The sequence below is a fragment of the Carlito syrichta genome, unplaced genomic scaffold (assembly GCF_000164805.1).
Source record: "Carlito syrichta isolate Samal-C Ts95f unplaced genomic scaffold, Tarsius_syrichta-2.0.1 Scaffold288054, whole genome shotgun sequence".
NCBI lineage: Eukaryota > Metazoa > Chordata > Mammalia > Primates > Tarsiidae > Carlito > Carlito syrichta.
Window position 1 is genome coordinate 83,015 of NW_007232150.1, and position 22,194 is coordinate 105,208.

At 44.0% G+C, this 22,194-nt stretch overlaps 2 protein-coding genes across 3 annotated transcripts in view; both read right to left on the minus strand.

Annotated features, from left to right (window-relative positions):
- Positions 1-818: 818 nt before the first annotated feature.
- On the minus strand, positions 819-17,600 carry ZNF22 (zinc finger protein 22). Of its 2 annotated transcripts, XM_021710089.1 has the most exons (4): positions 17,559-17,600; positions 16,266-16,387; positions 15,393-15,490; positions 819-2,832 (listed from the first exon to the last, which is right to left on the minus strand). In XM_021710089.1, the coding sequence occupies exon 4, from the start codon at positions 2,747-2,749 to the stop codon at positions 2,075-2,077; it is 675 nt and encodes a 224-aa protein (XP_021565764.1). In that variant the 5' UTR covers positions 2,750-2,832; positions 15,393-15,490; positions 16,266-16,387; positions 17,559-17,600; the 3' UTR covers positions 819-2,074. The 2 variants fall into 2 exon arrangements, with proteins under 2 accessions (XP_021565764.1, XP_008051504.1); XM_008053313.2 differs by lacking the exons at positions 15,393-15,490; positions 16,266-16,387; positions 17,559-17,600 and adding an exon at positions 5,846-5,913.
- RASSF4 (Ras association domain family member 4) overlaps positions 13,327-22,194 on the minus strand; it is a 33,599-nt gene continuing 24,731 nt past the window's right edge. Inside the window, exons 7-11 of the mRNA XM_008053316.2 lie at positions 17,891-17,992; positions 17,559-17,610; positions 16,266-16,387; positions 15,393-15,490; positions 13,327-14,105 (exon numbers count right to left, since the gene is read on the minus strand). Coding sequence (XP_008051507.1) covers positions 14,045-14,105; positions 15,393-15,490; positions 16,266-16,387; positions 17,559-17,610; positions 17,891-17,992 — 435 coding nt within the window. The 3' untranslated portion in view covers positions 13,327-14,044. The remainder of the gene's footprint in view (positions 14,106-15,392; positions 15,491-16,265; positions 16,388-17,558; positions 17,611-17,890; positions 17,993-22,194) is intronic.

Sequence of the window (22,194 nt, forward strand, 5' to 3'; positions counted from 1 at the left end):
TATTTCTCAAAGGGTGCTAAGAAATGTAAGGGAGAACTTGGGAAGTTGCTCACCAAATATCCCTTTTCCTCCACTTCTTCCACACACAACATACTTTTTCTCCAAGGAAGGCATCCCCCAATCCTACAGTCACTACTATAATCTGAAAATCTAAGATCTCTGGGTCATCTCCAGGTCAGGCCTGGCTCTATCTCCTATTGGTTCAGAGCCCTGTTAATCAAAAAGATCCTGTGTCTGCACTCCTCTCCACACATCCCAAACACAGCAGAGGAAGGGTAATGCAACCCCGTGCTCAATAGTGAAGAGTAAGAATTCACGAGAGACTGAACTGTGGCAATCCTGGTGTCCTGAGAGGCATATTGGTTAATTACTTTGAATATCACTCCTGTGAATGGCCCTATAGTTGCTGTCAAAATGGGCACATCCACAAAATTTAAGCAAACGGTGTTGGTCCAGAAGCTACTTCAGATATTAAAACTAATAACATTGATAGTAGATCCTTAAAAGGGCTCCAGAGCCACAAGCCTGTCAAAGAGTGACTTGGTTATAACAGAGAGGTCAAAGATTAAGTCTTTTGTAAAAGACAACTGTAATCACCTTATACTTACAAAACATTTTGAGAATATCCTGTTAAATGAAACTTTGTCAACAAGGCCATCTTCTATGATCCTATACTCAAATGCAAGCCGAAGAGGGAGGTAAAATTCAAGTCTGAGGAAATAAAAAAACCAGGCAAGTGATTCTTCCAAAAGCTATGATTTTTTAGATCTATTGTCTAAATCATTAGGACAATTTCACAGGAGAAAAATAAACAGAAAAGTATGCAAAATATCTCATTTTTATTTTTATGAATTGTCATTAATACAGCAGGAACCGATATGATTATAAAAGATACCAAAAAATCAGAAGAATGTTAGCATTCAATAGAAATTAAAACCTGAGTTGAAGGCTGATCAGAGTCTGACACTTGGCACCATTATGATGAAAGTTAAAAAACATATTTGCTAGATTTCTTAAATTCACGTAATACAAAAAAAGTTAAATTTCAAAGGAGCTACAATGCACTGACATGTACATTAAATGACTTTTGTTATTAATTAACATGTAAGATAAGCAGGGTTATCTAAAGCTCACAGACTTGAAGGCAGGGAGGCATGTAAATTATAGATTTTTAATGAGCAAGAAGCAAGCTGATTTTTGTTGGTTATATATGGTTTATTTTTTCATGTAGCTCTAAAAAGCTGGCTGTTTGTCAGAACACAAGAGAATGCCAACAGAGGTCAAGGGCATGGGAATGGATCAACAAATCTATCCCAACTTCTAGAAAACAAAAAACACAGTATCTACACCATCTCAGAGAAAAGTATTAGTAAAAATAGAAGACTTGAGGTCTAATTCAGTTCTCACTTTGGGTTTTGTAGTACCTCTTACTAAGAATTTGGTAAACAAAACAAAACAAAAAAACCTCCAGGGAAATTCCTACTTCTTTAGTTAACAACTGTCCATACACAGAAGGGAAGAAACAAAAGAAAACTAATATAGAGCAATGGGCCTTGTTGACTAAAAATCTGTGAACTTGGATACATTTTAATATGTTGAGCTGAGTCATATTTATAAACCAATAGTTAACACACTACAAAACTTTACAAAAAGTAAAATCTCATCTGCTGCAGTGCTTCAAAACTAATGGAATTAATTTCTTCTCTCATTTATTTAATTATTTTTTCCATAGAAAGTCCTAAGATTGAGTTAATTATTGGCATGCCTGAACTTTCACATGTGTCATAAAACATGACGGTTTTTGTCAGAATGATGCAAGAAGCAATTTCAAATGAGGGCATGGATGTTATAGTCTCTCAAAATATATTCTCAGCTCTTTGTGCTCCATGTCGCATAAGAAAGAAATGAGGGCAACTGGACTTATGTAATTTCTTTTCAGTCCAATAATGTCATTAAATTCTCAATGTCTCCATGCTGACTGATTCAGTATTTAAGTATCTACTGTAAATCACCTCCATTTCTAAAAGACATTGACTTTTTCCCCCCAAAAGATGGTCAAAGCACTGTCCTTTACTTAGCGAAGACCAGCCACTGACTTCCTTCCTGTACCAGCTTTCCAAGAAGGCAAGTGAGTTTTTGCCCTGTTATTTTTGCCCCGGGTTTTACGTGGCTTCTCTTCCTTGTGCACCTTCATGTGCTGCCTCAGATGAGAGCTCTGGCTGAAGCATTTGCCACATTCACTGCACTGGTAGGGCTTCTCACCTGTGTGGGTTCTCTGATGTTGAATAAGGTGGGAACTCTGGCTGAAACATCGGCCACATTCATCACACTGGTAGGGCTTTTCTCCCGTATGAATTCTCTGGTGCTGAATGAGATTGGAGCTCTGTTTAAATCTTTCTCCACATTCATCACATTTGTAGGGCTTTTCCCCAGTATGGATTCGTCGATGCTGAATGAGATTAGAACTCTGAAAGAAACTTTTTCCACAATCAGCACATTTATGGGATTTCTTTCCAGTATGGATCTTCTGGTGTTGAAAAAGAGTTGAACTCTGACTGAAACTCTTTTCACATTCAGTACACTTATAGGGTTTGTCATCCAAGCTTCTTCTCAGTCTACTCAAGCTTGAATCAAATCGAACAGTCATTCCCCATCTCTGCCGCTGCCGGTTTGTTTTGCGCTTGTTTTCAGAGGCTCTTCCCTGGCTTGAGCTCCGAGAAATACCCCCTTTAGGTTTTGACAACCTCATGGTGAACAGCCAAATGTATAAGAGTCTACTGTCTTCTTCTGAACTAATGTTTCATTTCCTAGAGGTACACAGCTCAGAATTTTCTGTGTGCAGAAGAAAAAATTAAAAAACAAGTTATAGAAGAAGATCTGTGAGTCAACTTTAATACTTCTTCCACTCATCAAAATTGCATTCATACTTAAATTAAAAATATATGCAATACGAATGCAAACAAAGACAATTTGGGGGGAAAACTCTAATAATTTCAGAGTTTAAGATAATAAATATCAGCCAGGCTCGGTGGCTCAGCCTGTAATCCTGCGCCTTTGGGAGGCTGAGGTGAGTGGATTGCCTGAGCCCGCGGGTTCGAGACCTGCCTGGGCAATTTGGCGAGACCTCATCTCTACAATAAATCAAAATGAGCCGGGCGTGGTAGCGCGCGCCTGTAGTTCTAGTTACTTGGAAGGCTGAGGCAGAAGGATCATTGGAGCCCAGCAGGTCGAGGCTGCGGTGGCTGGGAGTAGCCGCTGCATTCCAGTCTGGGTGACAGAGTGAGACTCCAACTCAAAAAAAGAAAGATAATAAATATCACAAAATTTTGTCTGAATTTACCTTTGGAGTTTTTGTCTGTTGATACGAGATTTTTTAAAAAGTTTAAAAATATAAGAAATATAAGTTTTTTGGTATTATCAAATGACTATATAATTTTGAAAGATTAAAAAGTTAAGACAATAGCCGGGCTCGGTGGCTCAGCCTGTAATCCCGCGCCTTTGGGAGGCTGAGGTGAGTGGATTGCCTGAGCCCGTGGGTTCGAGACCCGCCTGGGCAGCGAGACCTCATCTCTACAATAAATTAAAAAAAAAAAAAAATCAGCCGGGCGTGGTAGCGCATGCCTGTAATTCCGGCTACTTGGAAGGCTGAGGCGGAAGGATCGCCGGAGCCCAGCAGGTCGAGGCTGCGGTGGCCGGGAGCGGCCACTGCACTCCAGTCTGGGCAACAGAGTGAGACTCCAACTCAAAAAAAAAAAAAAAAAAAAAAAAAGTGAAGACAAGATGAAATCTTAATAAGAATAGAAGAAATAACTCCAGACAATAAAAAATTGTGCAGTAAAGTATCATTATGTTTTAATATTTACTACTATGTTAAACTTCTACTCACTGCTATCTATTAAAATGTCTAAGTTGGAAGGAAATTACAAATTATACTACCTTATGATAAATTCCTGCTTATCCTTATTTAGCCACTTTATTCCCACAGCTATTGACAACTTTGCTATAACTCTCTAGCATAAAACATTTGAAAGTAAAAACTACTCTATAAGGAATCGAAGGTTTACTTTTAGTCTAAGAAGAAATGCTTTATTATTATTTTTTCTAGACCCAAATGGTCCAAGAAAGAGGATAATGAATAAAACTGAGTAGAAAAAGAATGGTAGATAAAAGACCACAAAAGGAGAAGGAGGAAAAAGTAAGTTTACACATAAAAGATAGAATTATTTTTTAATAGAGACGAGGGCTTGCTATGTTGCCTAGGATGGTGTTAAACTCATAGACTCAAGTAATCCTCCCACCTTGGCCTCCTAAAGTCCTGGGACTACAGGTTTGAGTCACTGCATCCAGCCAAGGATGGGATTTTTAAAATACCCAAACGTTGCAAAATTAAAATTTTCAAATAATTTTATTTATCTACAAAGTCGTCTTGAGGCTATTTAAAATAATAGCCCAAATAAACAAATAAAAATCCCACAAACTCCAAATAGGTGGCAATGTGGGAGAAGCTATGAAATAGAAATAGAAGCAAAAATAATAAAGTCATTGAAACTATTTTCCATATCTTGCATCAGAAAGTAGATTTTAAAACAGGCATAATCACCCTGGGTTTCTTTGCATACAAGCAAATACAGCAAATAAATGAAAACACAAACATTATTTTTCTTGCCTTTCTTTCATCTTATTGTATAATTGAAACTTTAAGCCAGGACTTTATGTGGTTATTTAATAATTATACCTGCTCTAATTATTGCCAGCATAAGAAACAGCAAACTGTACATAACACAAAATTACAGAGCATAACCTATTCCTTAACTTAAGCAAATATTTACAGAACATCTACTACCCAGGAGACACTGTGTTAGGTACGTGGCGTGCTGGTGTTAAAAAAAAAAAAACCAAACAGCTATAATGGTAATCATAAAATTTTTTTAAAAGCACATGCATTTTTTTAATACAATGTAAGTCAGATCGGACAGGAAACTCAGGGACTATCAAATCCACCTAAAGATGAGGAAATAAATCATACTAACAGGAAGCCTAAGTGCCAGACACTATGCTATCTTATTTTATTCTGTGCTAGCGCTTTAATTCTCACGGCATCTTGATGCAATTCTCTCCATTTTATGGTGACGAAATGAAGGCACAATACTAGTTAACACACTGGCCAGGTTCTCAATCCCTAGCAGTCTGATTCCAGAGTCTGGACTCTTAGTAGCATAACAGATGTCGGCAGCCACATCTTCCAACGCCAAGTCCAGGGCTCTGACTGCTGCTCCAAGTAAATCCCCAGCAGACGCGAGCACTACGGTACACTTGAGTGACAGGAGCTACTCATCCCGCAAACCTCGCTACCTGGAATGTGCCTCAGTTTCCTACTAAAAGTGGGCTGGTGATTATGGGGAAGCAGGATCATCAAGATGTTACACATTTAAATGAGTCAAAATGTATAACTCGCTCAGAGTATTTGTTCAATATATTTAGTCCTAAAATGTGTCGGACGATGGAAGGAGCAAAGGTTGATGCTCACGGGCCGGGTTCCACCGGTCTCTGGCCAAAACTCGCCGGGGGCCCCCGTTAAGGCCACTCCCCTCCCCAGGCTCTGCCGGCCGCTCATTGAGCAGGCTCGCCCGCCCCGCAGGCCGCGGCCGGACCGTCGGCCCGCGTGGCCCTCCCGCCCCGCTCCCTCCGCCCCGCTTGGCGGCCAGGCCCAGCCCGTAGGCCTAAGTTGTCTGTCACGCCGTGGCCCCACTGCAGCCACCTGCGCCCGTGCGACCTCGAACACCTGGCCACGGGCCCAGCGCACCCCACGGGCCCAGCAAAATCCGCGCGCCCCAAGCCCACTCACCGCGCAGAGTCGGCCGCCGCCCTAGCTCGCTGGGCGACTCTCACGCTACCGGAAGTACGGGCCACGCCGTTCTTCAGCACCATCTCGGTCGCTCTAGGAACTTGGCGGAGCGACCCTCTATGGTCCCGAGCCCACCTGAAACAGTCTTGTTCGTTTTCTTCCTGTTGTTGTTTTTTCTCCTCCCACCCCTCAGAAGGTGTCCTGTAACCCCTCCCAGAATCTCAAGACCCATGACCGCCGCCGTTCGTAGTCGAGTTAGGGCCTGTGTCAGGGTTTTTGAGACCTTGAAATTGCATTATTTCTGCAAACTGTGAGCAGTTGAATAAAGAGAGAGCCCCAAAAGTTCAATAAATAAAGTTCACGAAATCACTTTATTTATCACCCAGACAGCTTCTGTAAGATGGGAATAATCATACTCAATTTATAGAAAGAAAATCAAGCCTTAGAGAAGTTGCTCAAGTTCACAGTGTGTAAATGAACGATCCAGGACCGGAGCAACTTTATTTCGGCCCCAAAGTCTTCTGATTTTCAAGTCTTCTGATTTTTAACACCTCTTATTTTTCTTTAGTAATGATTTTTCTTGGTTCTTTTTCCTTACTAACTTCTCCTCCTCAGCCATCCTGGCTGGTGCTGTTATCTGAGCATCTGACCTCTCTTACCTGTGTTTTCTCACTCCTCTAGGAATGCCAGTCTAATTGCTTCAAATGCTATGATATATGCCGAAGACTCCTACACAGTGATGCTAGTCTTACCATGGGATACAAATATCATTGAACTCCAGACTTGTAGATCCAGTTGATTACTCAATAGCTACATTTGCATGTGTAATGGACATCCCAAACCTAACATATCCCAAAATGAATTCCTGATGTTTACCTAATCTGATCTTTCAACAGTCTTCATCCTAGCAATAGATGGCAATTCCATCTTTCTAGTTGCTCAGGCCAAAATCCTTGATGTCATTGCCGTCTCTTCTTTTTTCACCCAAAACCCACCTACCCTCCATACACAAATTCTGTTGACTCTATTTTTGAAATAATTATCAAGCCACTTTCAACACTTCCACTGCTATAACCACCATCAAGCCACCATTATCTCCTGTCTAGATTATTGTATTGACTTCCTATTGGTCTCATTACAGTCTATTCATAGCCCCAGAATAATCCTCTTAAAGCCTAAGTCAGATCATGTCATTCATTTGTCTCAAACCCTCCAGAGTCATCCTATCTTATTAGAGCAAAATTAAGGACCTTACAGTGACACACAAAGCTTGTTATGATCTGTCTCTTTTGTCCTTTATTGTGTTTGTAGTGGTAAGAACAGTGCTAAGCAGGTGACAGGCACTCAGGAAATATTTGTTGAACGAATGAATGTATAAGATGCCTCATTGTTTACAAAGTGCTTTTACATCTACCATCTGGTCATTAATCTTTACTACAGTCTCATGAAAGAGGGATCATTATATCTGCCTTGTAGATAAGTAAAGCAAGCCAGAAAAGGGAGACTTATCTGAAGTAATACAACAAGTTGCTGGTGGAGGTTAGGCTAAATCAAAGGCTCATACTTTGAAGCTAGGACTTTTTGCAGCGTCAAAGATGCTGCAGGGTGCAGGCTCTGCAGTTGGCAAAGCTTGAAGCTGAATGAGATTTGGCCAAGGAAGTTCCACTCAATACTCTAGATAATATCTGGACTATTATAAAGATTAAGTGAGGCAATGTCAGGCACTAACACAATGCATAGAAATGTGAGCCATTGTTGTTACTTTTATTATGAAATCATTATTACTAGTAGTTGATGCTGGTGGGTGAAGGGGTTAGGGATTAAAGTCAAATCCAGAGATCCAAAGATGGTTTAGGAAAAATGTCGAGAGCAATGCTGGGACTGTTTGTGCTATGTATATTAAAATGAAAAGATAAGTTTTGGTTTTGTTTAAAAAAACATTTTGTTAGTTAGATAATAATGAGTTATAACTAACTCTCTCTATGTCCCACATAAAGGTGAATTATCCCTTTTTCCTATACCTGAAAACAATTGAGCTGGCTACAGAAGGTCTAGAGGTATGTAGATTTGAGTATTAGGTAAAGAAAGGTGAATTTTTTTGTTTGTTTGTTTTTTGTTTTTGTTGTTGTTTTTGAGTTGGAGTCGCCCAGACTGGAGTGCAGTGGCTGTTCCCGGCCACTGCAGCCTTTACCTGCTGGGCTCTGGCAATCCTTCCGCCTCAGCCTTCCAAGTGGCCGGAACTACAGACGCACGCTACCATGCCTGACTAATTTTTTGATTTATTGTAGAGATGAAGTCTTGCCAAGTTGCCCAGGCGGGTCTTGAGCCCACGGGCTCAGGCAATTCATTTACCTTGGCCTCCCAAAGCACAGGCTGAGCCACTGAGCCGACCAGAAAGGTGAATTTTTAAAAAGACAGAGATGAAAGTCAGAAAATAAAGGGGTGTTATTGGCTAAGAGTGGATGGAAAAGGAGATAAGGCTGGAAAGAAGGAAGAGCCAGAAAAGGATGTTGGGGGGAGGTGGGGATAAAGAGGAAAAGGAAAAAGAGAAGGAGAGGAAACAGGCAGGGTTTTGTGCCCTCTATTTATTAATATAATAATAGTGAACACTTAATGAATGCTTATTGTGTGCAGACACTGAAGCACTTGCAGTACCTCATTTAATATCCCTGTGGTGTAATTGTTCCTGAACATTTGCTCCACCTTTCACTTATCCCTGCCTCTAGTGGTGTGACTTTTGGTGCCTAGTGAAGTACATGCCCATCCCACTGATGTTGATTTGACCATGTGTCTTGAACTACACGTGAGTGGGTATGAGGTACACTGCTTCTCAGAAAAAGCGTTGAATATTTTGACCATGACTCTGCTCTTTCTCTTTGCCTCAAGAGTAGCATGTCCCTAGTAGGAGCTTCTCTTTTAGTCTATGACCAAGGATGGGAGGATACACATAAGTCTAACTGTAGCCACTACCGTCCCATGTAACATGCGAGAGAAATAAATTCACTGAGATTTTTAGTGTTATTTGTTACTGCATAAAACTGTCTAATAAACCTCTAAACAGCCTTGAGGAATAGAACTGTTATTTTCATGATATTCTGAAATATATACTTGATCTTTGACCTCTTTCATGTTATACAACATGTAAAATCCCTGGGACCTCCAAAGTGATGTCTTTCTGTATGCTAGTGAGTTGACTGGTGACAACCCCTAGGTAATTTCAGTATGGGGTTGATCACAGGAAAGACCAAGGCAGGATTAGAGGGTTGGGTCTTTAATCATCCCTACCCCAACCTCAGAGGAGAGGAGAAGGCTGAAGAATAAGTTGTTCACCAACAGCCAATGGCTTAATCAATCATACCTATATAATGAAGCATCCATAAAACCCCAAAAGGACTATGTTTGGAGAGCTTTTGGATAGCTCATGTGGAGGTTGCTGGAGGGTGGCACCCTTAGCAGGGCATGGAAGCTCTGTGTCCCTTTCCCCTATACCTCACCCTATGCATCTCTTCATCTGTATCCTTTGTATATCCTTGTAATAAACTGGTAATGCATTTCCCTGAGGTCCTTCATGAGATGCTCTAGCAAATTAATTGAACCCAAAGAGAGGGCCATGGGAACTCCAACTAGAAGCTGGTTGGTCAGAAGTTCTGGGGGCTGAGACTTGTGACTGATGGGAAGTGTGATGCTATCTTGTGGGACTAAGCCCTCAGCCTGTGGGATCTGATGCTATCTCTAAGTAGACAGTCTCAGAATTGAATTGGAAGACACCTGACTGGTGGTATCCACTGCAGAACTGAGTGTGTGGGATAAACCTCTCCCCTCCCCATTTTGGTCACAAAAGTGTTCTGTAATTATTGTTGTTGAGTGAAAGAATAGAAAAAAATTGAATTTTTTTTTCCACATAGAATTCTCATTTTACAGATGAGGTAACTGAAGCTAAGATCACATATTTATAAATGGCAGAGACAGAGAGTCTGGCTCCAGAGCCTATGTTCTTAATCTCTAAAATATTAGTGTAATTCCCAAATGGGATTCTAGGTTATTTTATGCAAATTATGAAAATGGTGTGGACATGATACAAAACACAAAGGAGAAGGAAGAAGAGAGCGGGCAGGACCATACAGTCTGGGCATTCTAGCAGAGCATCTTTCTGGGAAATTTGGATCAAAAGGCCAGATTTCTTGGTGACTAGAGCTTCTTTGGGAAACCACCCAGCAGGGGCTAATGTGCCCCTGAGCCTGGTGGTATTTGAAGGATTCATTCTAGGAAAAAGAGTATTCTGAGCTAAGCAAAATCCTGGAAAGACAGTTTCCTTTTCTATGGTTTTTCTCCCCTGTGGCCCCACTTGTTTGAAGACACACACACACACACACACACACACACACACACACACACACACACAAACACACACACTCTCTCTCTCTCTCTCTCTCTCTCCCTCTATCTATCAGCGGGGAGCACTGATGCCTTGGGTCTGCATTTGGCAACACTGATCCCTAGCCCAAGTGTGTAAGAAGGCCGGTTATACATGTGGCCCAAGTGCAATAATAGGAATAGCCCATCCTCCACCATGGAGGCCTCCCAGCACAGGGACCCTGAACAAAGTTTCTTTCCACCAAGCCTGAGACTTTGCTGTTTCCTTTGGATTTTCTGGGAAAGGAAACCCTGGGAATCCCCGTTCCTGGGTCTGAAAAAACTTCTCTGGAAAGGCCAACCAGGAGGATGCAGATTCCCACCCTGTGCAATACGAGTCTTGGGGCACGTCAGCGGCTGGCCTGTTCTCAGACAATCACAGCTCCTGGATCCTAAATATAGTGTGGGCATCTGCTGTTTTTACACTTTTACACTCTGACTGACCAAGCTTCCTGTCTTATCATTGCTGAGGGACCAAGGGCAAAGGACCTGTTGCCCACCACTGCATCTGACAAGGCTATCCCGCTGCCTCCTCTGCAGCTGCAGGGTATCTGTGTCCTATACACAAGGGCACATTTTGCATTGTTGGTTCCTCCACAAATCATCTGATGAGACTGGATAAGCCTTGGGCTTTGTTTCCATGGAACTAAGGGGCCAGATGTATCCTGGGTGAACACATGGCTTTATTTTCCCAGTGTAAAGTCCTCTAATCCATTTCTGTAAACATTTCAAGCAGGTAGAACATGGTTAACACCGAGGAAAAACAAGATGTTTTTGATCCCTTCTGGTAATTTGTTCTGGGCAAACAAACAACCTTGTTTTTCCCAAAGTCCAGTCCTTTTGCAATCATGTTGATTTTATCCTGTGCTATTTATTATTCTCTCTGGTTCTTGAGGCCTGGTGTGGGAAAACAAGTCCTATTTTAGGAGACATTCTGATAGGAATCTTTGCTTTATCTTTGGACACATTTATTACCTGAGATACCGGTTAGTCAAGAAGCATGTGAGAAATATCTTAAGTTCTATAAAGAAAGAAAGCTGGAGCTCCTCACAGTAACCTGCAGGAAACCACAAAGCCCAGCCTCCAACATTTGAAACTGTGGAGTTGAGTTGAGTCAGCAGCTTTTCAGATGGTCTCTGCAAAGCAAATATGGTGTTGATAAAAACATTTGAGAACTATACCTTTTCCCCTTTTAGGTGCAACTTGCTAGTGATTTTTATGAGCTATGATATTCAGAAATTAGTTTGATAGTTTCTATTTTAAAAGTGACACTTGGCCGGGCATGGAGGCTCATGCCTGTAATCCTAGTGATTTGGGAGGCTGAGGTAGGAGGATTTATTGAGGCTAGGATTTTGCGACCAGCCTGGGCAACATCATCTCTAAAAAAAAAAACAACAAAAAATTGCCTGGCTCGGTGGCACACATCTGTACTCCTACCTACTTGGGAGACTGAGGTGGGAAGATGGCTTGAGGCCAGGAGTTTGAGGCTACAGGGAGCTCAGAACATGCTACCACACACTTCAGCCTGGACAACAGAGTAAGATCCTGTTTCTAAAAACATAAAGATAAATTAAAAAGTGATTAAAAAGTGGCATTTAAAAGGCCTTATATAATATTGTAATAAGCAAAAATTGCAAAAGCAAACAAACAAAATAGGCTGGCACTTACAGAGGGTTTCCTGCTCCAGTAAATTCCTGTGTGCTAGGCCCCTCTTGCTTTTGGCAGTCAGGTGTTTCATGGCCTGCACTGTCACATGCACTGTCTTAGCCAACTCCAGCTCAGCCTCAAGCCTCCTTCCTGGAAGCTTCTCTGGGTCTCTCCTGACCTGGCCTCCTGACCCTCCCCAGTGTCTAGCCTTCTTCTGATGAGGAGACACCTAAACACAGAGCTGGCTGTGGCTCTATCTTTGTTAATTCAGTGATCCATTTATGGCTGAACAATGGACAAGAGCTGTCCTAGACCTGAGGTTGTAAATAAGGGCTGGGGAATAAAATTACCCGGGAGCTCCTGTTTGATTTGTTTTGTACTCTCTCCTAGGCCCCGCCTCCATCCCACCTGAATCCCTGCCTGGAAGATTGCTGAGGCCCTCCTGATGCTACAATTTTGTGATTCAGGGTGATCTCATCGCTCAATGTCTGGGCCACCTGCAGTTCCCCATCAGTGACTCCTTCTCGGTTCCCCATGGCAGCAGCCTCTCCTCAGGTCCCATACCAATCCCCAGGACATGCACAAAAATGAAGGGGTTGCATCAGTGTTAAGGGCAGTGAGTTGTGGCTCTTCTGCCAGACACAGCCACACATACTGCATTTCAGAGATGAGAGGTAGGGGACAGGGTGGACACACAGAAGAAAAAAAAAGAAAGCTGGGTCCTCAGGTCTTCAGTTCAATATAGCAGACTTTTAATGAGCACCTAAGGAACCTAAAGAACCATGCTGCAAAAGGAGAGCAGAGACGACAGAATAGTGGCCTGGCCTCCTCATCTCTGTGTCTCTGTGACAATGGACCTGGGTTGGGGAAATCCTGGGGTGACACTTGCCCTGATGAGTAGCTCCGCATGATATGACTGCTCCCAAATTCTGCTCTTGACAGGAGTCTGTTCTTGTCAATGTTTCTACATGCATTAGAAATAGTCTCTCTCCTATTTTTGCAAGCCTTTATGGTTCTTCCCTTTAAATCTACCATACACAGAACTCAAAGGGACAAGAATTTGGTCTTCAGTTTGCTCTATTTTGAACAAACAATTCATACGACCAATGTAAACTGTTACATAGTTTTGCAAAGTCTTTCTCATTCATTCCTGAAATTCTCCATCAGTGGACAAATTGTTCAGTATCTGGCCCCAGGGAATTCAAAGCCCTTTCTCCTTAAACAAACATTTCTCCCCATCATTCTCCCCTGAGGAGAAGCAGGGTGTTGTCCCCTGCCCACCAGAGGAGAGGAATGTAAACATAGAGACAGCAAGGGGCATGCATGCATCCAAAGAACAGTGGTCCTGGTGGCTGACCATAACCTTCTGAAGTTGCTGGGGACAGCCCTGGACTCTCTTCTACACAGGGCAGTGTCCTTTCAATGCTGTGTGAACCACCTCCTAAATGTGATCAAATTGACATGTTTCTTGCAGTAAGCTCCTTATAGGAATTCCTTTGGGTCTTGCTGATGAAGTTAAGACTGATTTTTGTAGAGAAGATGGTCTTATTCATGGTCTCGCCTCTGTGCCAGCGGCACTGGGCTGTGGGAGACTCATGGAGTGACATTGGAGGTTTGGAGACCAGGGACACCATGGTGAGGTGAACGCTGGGAGCAGGACATGTCCCATACCTGCTGGCAGTCCCTGTTTTTTGGGTTTTTTTTTTTTTGCAAAAGAGTTCCTGTGTGGCAGCATGATTTGAGGGCAGACAGGAATCTTGTAGCTCATGCGGAGGATGGGGGTAGGGACTTGTGGCCCTGTAGGAGCTCTGAGTCAGGCACCGAGCAACTGGATGAAGCCTATGCCACAGGGGCTGAGTCAGGCACTGCTCTCCTGAGCAGAAGAGGCATGGTGTGAACAAGCTGGCCAAACAGATCCCACTCAACGACTTGGGTCTGCTCCCTATGGGTGCTCACTTTGGAGCCAAGAGCTAGGGCTGTGGGACTCATGGTTCTTAGGCTTCAAACAGGTAAAAGCACAGGGGCTTTATTCCTCAAAGTGGTAGCCATCAGTCAGTGTGTCCAACCAGGATCCAGCCACAAGGGCTCAGTGTGGACCTGCTGCTGTTGGGGGCTTTGGAAGAGGCAGGAGGCAGCCAGCTATTTGGCCTCCACCAGCTGCTCCAGGCGCTGCAGCATTGTCAGACGCAGGGCTTGGAACCTAGAGGGAGACATGGCCAAGAGAACTCACAGGGTGGAAAGATAGGGAGGTGGGTAGCAGAGTGAGGGACTCACAGATGCCCAGTCCAGGTGACTCCTGCTCCTGAAGGGCTGACTGGTAGCCACTGTCCTCCTCCACCAAGGAGAGGTAAGCACCTGCCCTGTGTCCCGTGAGGAGCAATCAAACAGGGCTGCATACCCCACAGAGCTTCAAAGCAGAATGTTGCCATTTCTATTCCAAAGAGTCTTCAATATAGACAAGAGCACATTGGAGTGGACAGGGTAGTAGGGCAGGGATTGGGATGCCTGTGTTCCAGCCCAGGTTCTGCAATAACCTGTGCTACAACCTTTCTCATCTTGAGCCTGTTTCCTCTCTGCACTCTGAACAAACCAACTAGCTGACCCTCAGGTTCCTTCCAGCTCTCAAATCCTATAGTAACATGACTAACTGCATATAGATGGTTCCCTCTGACTGGGGTCTCTGCTGACTTCCTGTGCCCTGGGGTCCTGACTGCATAGACAGGTGCCTGTTGGGGGGGTGTGGCTTTCCAAGGGTCATTCAGCCAGAAGCCAAAATCCAAACTCGTCCCCTGCTCCACAGCCCTCACAGTGAGCAGTTTGCCCTTTTCTTCCTAAGCTGACTCCCTCCAGGCCCTGACTAAATGCCTTCCATGTGTCCTGATCCATGCTTCACCTTGCTGAGAGAAAGAACAATGGAACCCGTAGCCTGACTAACCTCACACAGCTGGACCCTGATGTAGCTTCCCCAGGAGCAGGCAAGTGACACCTGCTCACCTTTCCATTGAACCAGTTCCCTGCACCTGAAAACATTTGCTGGTGCTGGGAATTCTAACAACTGCCACTTTGTGGCAGGATCAGAATTCCTTCTAACATGAAAGGCCCTGGCCAGGCTGAGTCAGACCTGACATGCCTGTTCCTCCATTGTTTTTCCAAAGCCACATGACAAGTAGAATTTGGGTGCACTTGACCTGGCACCTACCCGGGCTCTTTCCTCTAACTTCCCTGCCTACTTTTCTGCAGCTTGTGTCCTGTGCTAGTGGGATGCTGAAGCTGGATAGGAGGTTGGGGCTCAGTCCCTGACATTTTGGTAGGCCATCACCCAATCTTGGAGGTAATACTGATCAAGGGACCAGAGGGTGACGCCAGAGAGCCGGGCTTAGTAGACCGCCCCAAACTGCCAGGGCACCTGGTGCATATGGAGGAGAGAGACCTCTCAGACTTGCCCTGTTGTCCAGGACCCACGACTGGCTGTTTAGGTGCTGCTTACTTCATGGTCAGTTTGATTATTTCTCTTTCCTCCTCTTCTTTTAATTTTTCAACAAAACCGTCCAGCACTGGCATTTCAAACTTAATGTACTGAGCGACCTAGAAAATCCAAGAACATTTTAATGTGTTTTCTTTTTCTCATGGCTTCCACTGTGGCCCATGCAGCCGATGTCTTGTATCCACAGAAGTAGCTGCCCCTTTTCCCACCCTGCCCCCAATACTGCTCTGCTGTATACTAGGCTGGAAGGATGGGAGCCCATTCTTATCTCAAAGGCAATTGCTATCCCTGGGAGGAAATATTAAGCTGAATATTAGGAAAAGCATTCAACACTGCAGCATTGTTACATTGAGTATTCTCTGGGGTGTGGGTGGGGGAGGAGTGGGAGCACCATTGTTTTTAAGAATAGAATGAAACTGCACTAGCCCTGTGAACAGCTTGAGGGATATGGGACCACCAGGCCTTCTCCTTGGGGTCCAAACCCTATAAGCTTCTTCTACACAAAGGAGTTTGGAAATGTACTCATGTTTGGCCAGGGCTCAGGCTGTCTGTAAGATTTAGACATCTTTCTCCCTTTCATGGGCCCTAGTTAAAGAGGTCTTGAATGCGTCTTTAATGACAACAAAGTACATTCACTTGCCTCTTGGACCCAACTTGTTTCTCCTCAGCTGATGATGTTGGTGGTGACTGATAGGAGAGGGAGGTATGGAGCCATCACTCTGCTGGGCTAAGGCCCTTTGGTATGGCTGGAGAGCCCCTGGAGACATCGCCTGAGAGGGATCTGGCCAAGATCACCTTCAGAGTCCTTAGGAGTCCCCTGTTACCTCCCTGCCCCTTCCTTAGGAGCATGTCTCCCTAGGCTCAGCCCCCACTCACGTCATGGGGAACTTCCACACCCAAGTCAGCTTCCATCAGGAATATTTTGGCAATCTTCTCACATGGCCCGTGCAGGATTCTGGAAATCAGTGGGTATTCACAGTCTTTTAATTTTGTCCGCTCTGAAAACAAGAAGGTGGTTTACAAAATTTATGGGACATTAGGATCACTTCTTTCTGTTCTAAACAAGAACTGACAGAAAACTGCTGTCTAGGGGCACAGGGAGCCCTCTCCAGACTTTGCTGAGAACACTGAGAGATGCGTGATAATACTGAAGGTTAACAGAACATGCCACCCCAAATCTGCTACTTTGGCACAAGAATGGTGTTGAGCTGCAGGCAATTGAAAAGAATCAGATACAGGAAAAGTACCCTGCTCTCCCTGTTTTGCCTAAAAGAAGGTCATAAGTTTGTAAAGGTGTGCTCCTTCCCTTTCTACCAGGAAAAACAGAGTTAATCGCCACAGACAGCCCTAGACACTCATGAGCTCTGAGAGGTCACCAGAGGAATCTACATAACACATCTTGCTAAGGCAAGCCGAGAGGAGCCCTTAGAACTCCTTAGTTCCCTCATATATTGACCTTCCCACCATTTGCTTCCCTAGAAAGTCAAAGCCCTTTTCCTTTGTCTTGTCATTTCTCAAAAAACGGATACTTCTTTTGTTAATATGCTATAAAAGCCCAAATTCTAACTATCCCCAATAACTACCCCGGATGGTGCCATGGGTATGCACGAGGCACTTGCCAACAACTTCTGTTGTTTTTCTCTTGTTAATTTGTCTTTTATTAATCTAATTACAGGGTTCCAGCCAATGACCTTAACATGGGTAGAGGAAAAATACTTTTTTTCGTCCTCCAGCGTCATTCAGCAAAGACTCAACTTGGAGAGAAACAGGATGTGAGTGGATGGGCGAAAGGAAAGCTGAGATGAGGAGGCCAGGGCTAGCTCAGGTGCCAGACTGTGCAGGGAACTCTGCAGGGAGGAACCTGCGGGTTCTGCAGTAGCAGCTTGACATGAACCCCCACCCCTCCTAACTGAACAACAAGGAGCTAGAGACCCATGCATTTTACTTGAAGAAGTGGAGAGGGAAGCTTCCCATACAGTTTGTGGAATTCTGAAAGAGATGGCAAGTGTGTCCAGGTTTGGTCTGAGGAGAAACGTTCATGGTGGAAGGCATCGTGTGCTCCCAGGCAAGCTAACCCAAGGCCCATCTGGGAAGGAGGAGCAGGTCAGCAGGCTTTCCAAGTGGGAAGAGACTTTTTGCCTATATGATTTGGAAATGGAGGCAACTTACCTCCAGACTCATGAACGATGTAAAGTGCAAACTCACTGGGGCCATCTTCCACCTGCACAGGCAGTCACAGGAAGTCAAACCATGGTGTTTTGAGAAGAGAGAAATAGAGAGGGTCCCCTGGCAGTAACCACACCCCCAATGCCACACACATAAGTCTCAGGGACTGTCCCCTCTTTCTGCTTAAAATCCCAGAGACAATAGCTCAGTAGAAGAAACCTTGCTAGACTTCCCACCCAGGAACCATGGGCAGCTTTCTCCAGCCTTCTTCCCTCTTTCGACAAAACAGCAAGCCACCAGCATCCCCAGGTAAGGCCGCTCATGGTCAGACTTACTCTGAACTTGTTCAACAGCAGGGTGAGCACGTGCAGGGTTGTCATAGTGCTGTTGACCCTCACGTTGGTCACGGACCCATAGGCAGGGGTAAACACGGAGGTCTGTGCAGGGAAGAAGGGCAGTTCAGGGCAGACTCAGAGGGGCCATGGGGCTGACTTCACAGTGTTGAGCAGACCCCAGAAGCAGGTGAACCTGCACTCTGGGAATAACACCCGTACTTGTCCACCCACGCAGATGCACACACAAGCTGTTTCCAGACCTTGGGGGAACTAGGGAAGTTGTAATACTCTATATCTTCCAGAGGTCCTAAGGAAGATGCCTACATACCCATAAGGGCCACCTCTCTGGATCCAAGGAATTCATAAGGGTGGGAAAACCAGTCTCTCCCTCACTCACTCTTTCTAGCAATCAAGTCCTCAAGTATCTGTTGATTCTAAGGCTGATTATGTCTTCTCCTCTCCATTCTCCCAAGCAGTGCCTGAGGGGAGGCCCTCAAATCATACTGCATCAACTTCTCAACTAGTCTCCTTCTAATCTCAGTTCTTCTCCATTCTTCACATTGCTGCCCAAAGGCACCTTTCCCAAACCTTGTAATTCAAGGTGCAATCTAAACCAGCTGCACCGAGGTATAGCCTCAGTCCCCCACCCCCACCAGGCCTTCTGAATCAGAATTTGCCTTTGTAGAAGAATACCAGGCCATGCTATTTGTACAATACAATGCAAGAAGCACTGTTTGAAAGCACAGGTCTTAAAACAAAATATCTGAAGGGTTTCTGTGGCCTATACAATGCCATCTGTAGCTCCTCTTATTGTCATGCACATATGACACCATGGTTCCCTCACAAGCACTCTGTGCTCTATCCATTCTAGCTTCTTTGTTTTTTTGGGGAGGACACATTATATCCCTGCAGGTATCTTGTCTTTGTTTACCAGAAACTGTATATGAAATAAAGCAGAATATTGCCTGATGCATGGTCCTCAATAAACATTAGCCATATTGAACCTGCTAAACATTTTACAAACAATCTTCTTTTGCCAAACTTTATTTTGATACATGAACTCATAGGTTTCCTTACATACAACCTTTTAATCCTCACCACAACCCTTTGAAGTACTTACAACTAGTCCCGTTTTCTTAGAAAGGAATCAGAGGTTTGGGGAGGTTAGGTAGCTTGTTTCTTTCACCCAACTGGAAAGGATAGAGCCACGACTCAAAGGATTCTGTGCTGCCTGAAAGTCCACACATTACCACCTTGATGCTGGTGCCTCCCAGTGAAATGTGACACCTTTGCAAGTGAACTTCTCCATGCTTTTCAAATCCAAGTTCAAATTTGCAATATTCCTCCTCTATGGTCCTAGCTCTGTTTTCCCAAGGAGTTCGCTGAGAATCAGGATATTTAAGAGATCTTTTCAGTGTTCACAGTTGGTCCCTGCTCTAGTAAGTACAGGCATACATCAGAGACACTGCAGGTTTTGGTTCCAGACCATCATAATAAAGTGAATATTGCAATAAAGTGGGTCACACAAATTTTTTGGTTTCTCGGGGCATGTAAAAGTTATGTTTCCACTATACTATAGTCTATTAAGTGTGCAATAGTATTAGGTCTAAAAAAAAATACATATTTTAATTTAAAAATACGTTATCAGTAAAAAACGACACAGAGACACTAAGTGAGCACATACTGTTGATGCTAATAGACTTGCTTGATGCAGGGTTGCCACAATCCTTCAATTTGCAAAAACGGCAATATCTACAAAATGCCATAAAGAGAAGTGTAATAAAACAAGATATGCCTTAACAGAGTCAAACCCAAACCTCGATCTGCTTCCCTAGGTCTCAATTCTAGTTGAGACAGAATGACTCTGGGTTATACAGAAGGTCAGACTTTAGCTTTCTGTTCCCAAGAAATATGAAATGGAGGAGCCAGGCTATTTCAAAGAGACAAAACGTCTTGTCAACAAGACTGTTAGTGCTGCTTCTGCACGAAGCCTTTTCTCAAGATGACACCAATCCACTCCAAGTGGGAACAGAGGTCTCATGGCTGCTTTCTCATCTCTAACCACAAATGGTTCCTCTCTAATAGAACACATTTGAATCCAACAGTCCAGGGAAAAGCAGTGGAAACAGTTACAAAGTTCTACCCAGTATCAAAATAAAACCAACATTACTGTGAATCAGAACTAATAATGCACAGTTCTAAGAAATAAAACCTGGAATGACTACCCTGGAAAGTAAACACTAAGAATTATTTTTTAAATTATTGCCTGTGATTCAAGGAATTTGTCCTTTAATTTTTAAGAACAGTACTTCTGCTTGGTGAGAATGAGGGCTTTTGGATAGGGTTTCTTTTTGGGAACCTTTATTCAATCAGAAGTTAAGAACTAACTGTCCAAAATGCCTAAAATAGTATTCCATGTCCTGGAAGGTTGCACTTTTTTTTTTTGAGTTGGAGTCTCACTCTGTCACCCAGACTGGAGTGCAGTGGCCGCTCCTAGCTACTGCAGCCTCGACCTGCTGGGCTCTGGTGATCCTTCCGCCTCAGCATTCCAAGTAGCTGGAACTACAGGCGCGTGCTACTATGCCTGGCTCATTTTGATTTATTGTAGAGATGCGGTCTCAACAAGTTGCCCAGATGGGTCTCGAACCTGCGGGTTCAGGCAACCCACTCACCTCAGCCTCCCAAAGTGCTGGGATTACAGGCTGAGCCACCGAGCTGGCTGGAAGGTTGCACTTTTGCCTGGAAGAATGGAACCACATTCCACAGACTTAGGAGGAAAAGCCTCCCTGACAGGATGATTCTGTGTCTGTCTGGCTGGCTGGGTATCTCTTCTTGGCAGAGTGGTTCATATGCAAATGGAAAGCTGTGATAAGAGTCTTCGATGTTCATTTTTGTTCTTGTCAAAGGTCACAGAATACTAGAGACATTGTGTCCCTATGACATGTGCAATGACTACAATAAGATTTAATGTACCAGACAAACCTCTTAGAGATGAATCAGATCCTTCAAGAATAAATTAATGTACCAAAGCTAAAACCCACTATTCAGGACCTTGAATAATGAACCAAAAGACTCCTTTTTAAAGGAATGTAGAATTGGAAAGAGCCTAAACCCATGCACATGTTTTTTGAAAATTTAAAAAAAAAATAGCATATAAATATTTTATCAATACTAACAATGGTTGCTAAACACTTTACAGACAAAATCCCTTTTGGAATAAGATTTCAAGAATACCCAAGTCACATTATAGGTCTGTTAGTTAATCTACATCATTCTTAATCTCTACTTAATTTCAGTCCTGGCTCCTCCTTCCCTCTCAGGAAACTCTACTTTTAAATAGTCCTGGATAGGAGCCGGGCTCAGTGGCTCAGTCTGTAATCCCATGGCTTTGGGAGGCTGAGGTGAGTGGATTGCCTGATCCCACGGGGTCGAGACCCGCCTGGGCAGGCGAGACCTCATCTCTACAATAAATCGAAAAATCAGCCGGGCGTGGTAGCGCACGCCTGTAGTTCCAGCTACTCGGAAGGCTGAGACGGAAGGATCGCCGGAGCCCAGCAGGTCGAGGCTGTGGTGGCCGGGAGTGGCTACTGCACTCCAGTCTGGGCGACCAAGTGAGACTCCAACTTAATAAATAAATAAATAAACAAATAGTCCTGGATATTTTTGGACATAGCAAAGACAGCCCTATCATCATTCATTCATTCATTCACACTTACTGCAAACCTAGTAGGGGAGTGGGGGGTAGGACCTGGGACCCAGCAGGGTCCCTTCAGCTTTCCCAGCTGAATTTGGCTTCATCTAAAAGTCAAGAGTGCCCAGAGAGCAGCTTGAATGACCCCTGGAAGGCCCAGTTTGGGCTACTTGCTCTGTCAGATCTGGTCCCAAGGCCTCCTTTCTCCTAGGCTCCCTCACCTCCATGAGTCATCCTCTATTAAGACAGACAGCTGGACACTTCAGCTTTCATTTCCCAGCGTGGCAGGCAGGATATGGCTGGTCACAGGACACTCCATCCAGGACCTCACCCAAACTGCCACTCATTCCATTTATAGTAACAATTAACTTCTCCTTTCACAGTTCAGTTTGTTTACACAATGATGTAATCTGGGAAAGGCGATCTTTTCCTGAGGTCAGTACAATACATCCTCAGACAAAAGGCCTCAGTGCTGGGAATCAGGAATCGTCCAGGTTCTCTGGAGCACTGACACATGTGCCCTGGGCACACCTTCCCTTAATTTACCCAGTGAGAATGATGGCTGGATACATGGTGTTCCCATGGATCAATCAGTTGAGCTTGAGTGGAACTC

Bases quoted from the DNA above. Each gene is read 5' to 3' on its own strand.
- ZNF22 (XM_021710089.1), bottom strand. From the start codon at position 2,749: ATGAGGTTGTCAAAACCTAAAGGGGGTATTTCTCGGAGCTCAAGCCAG.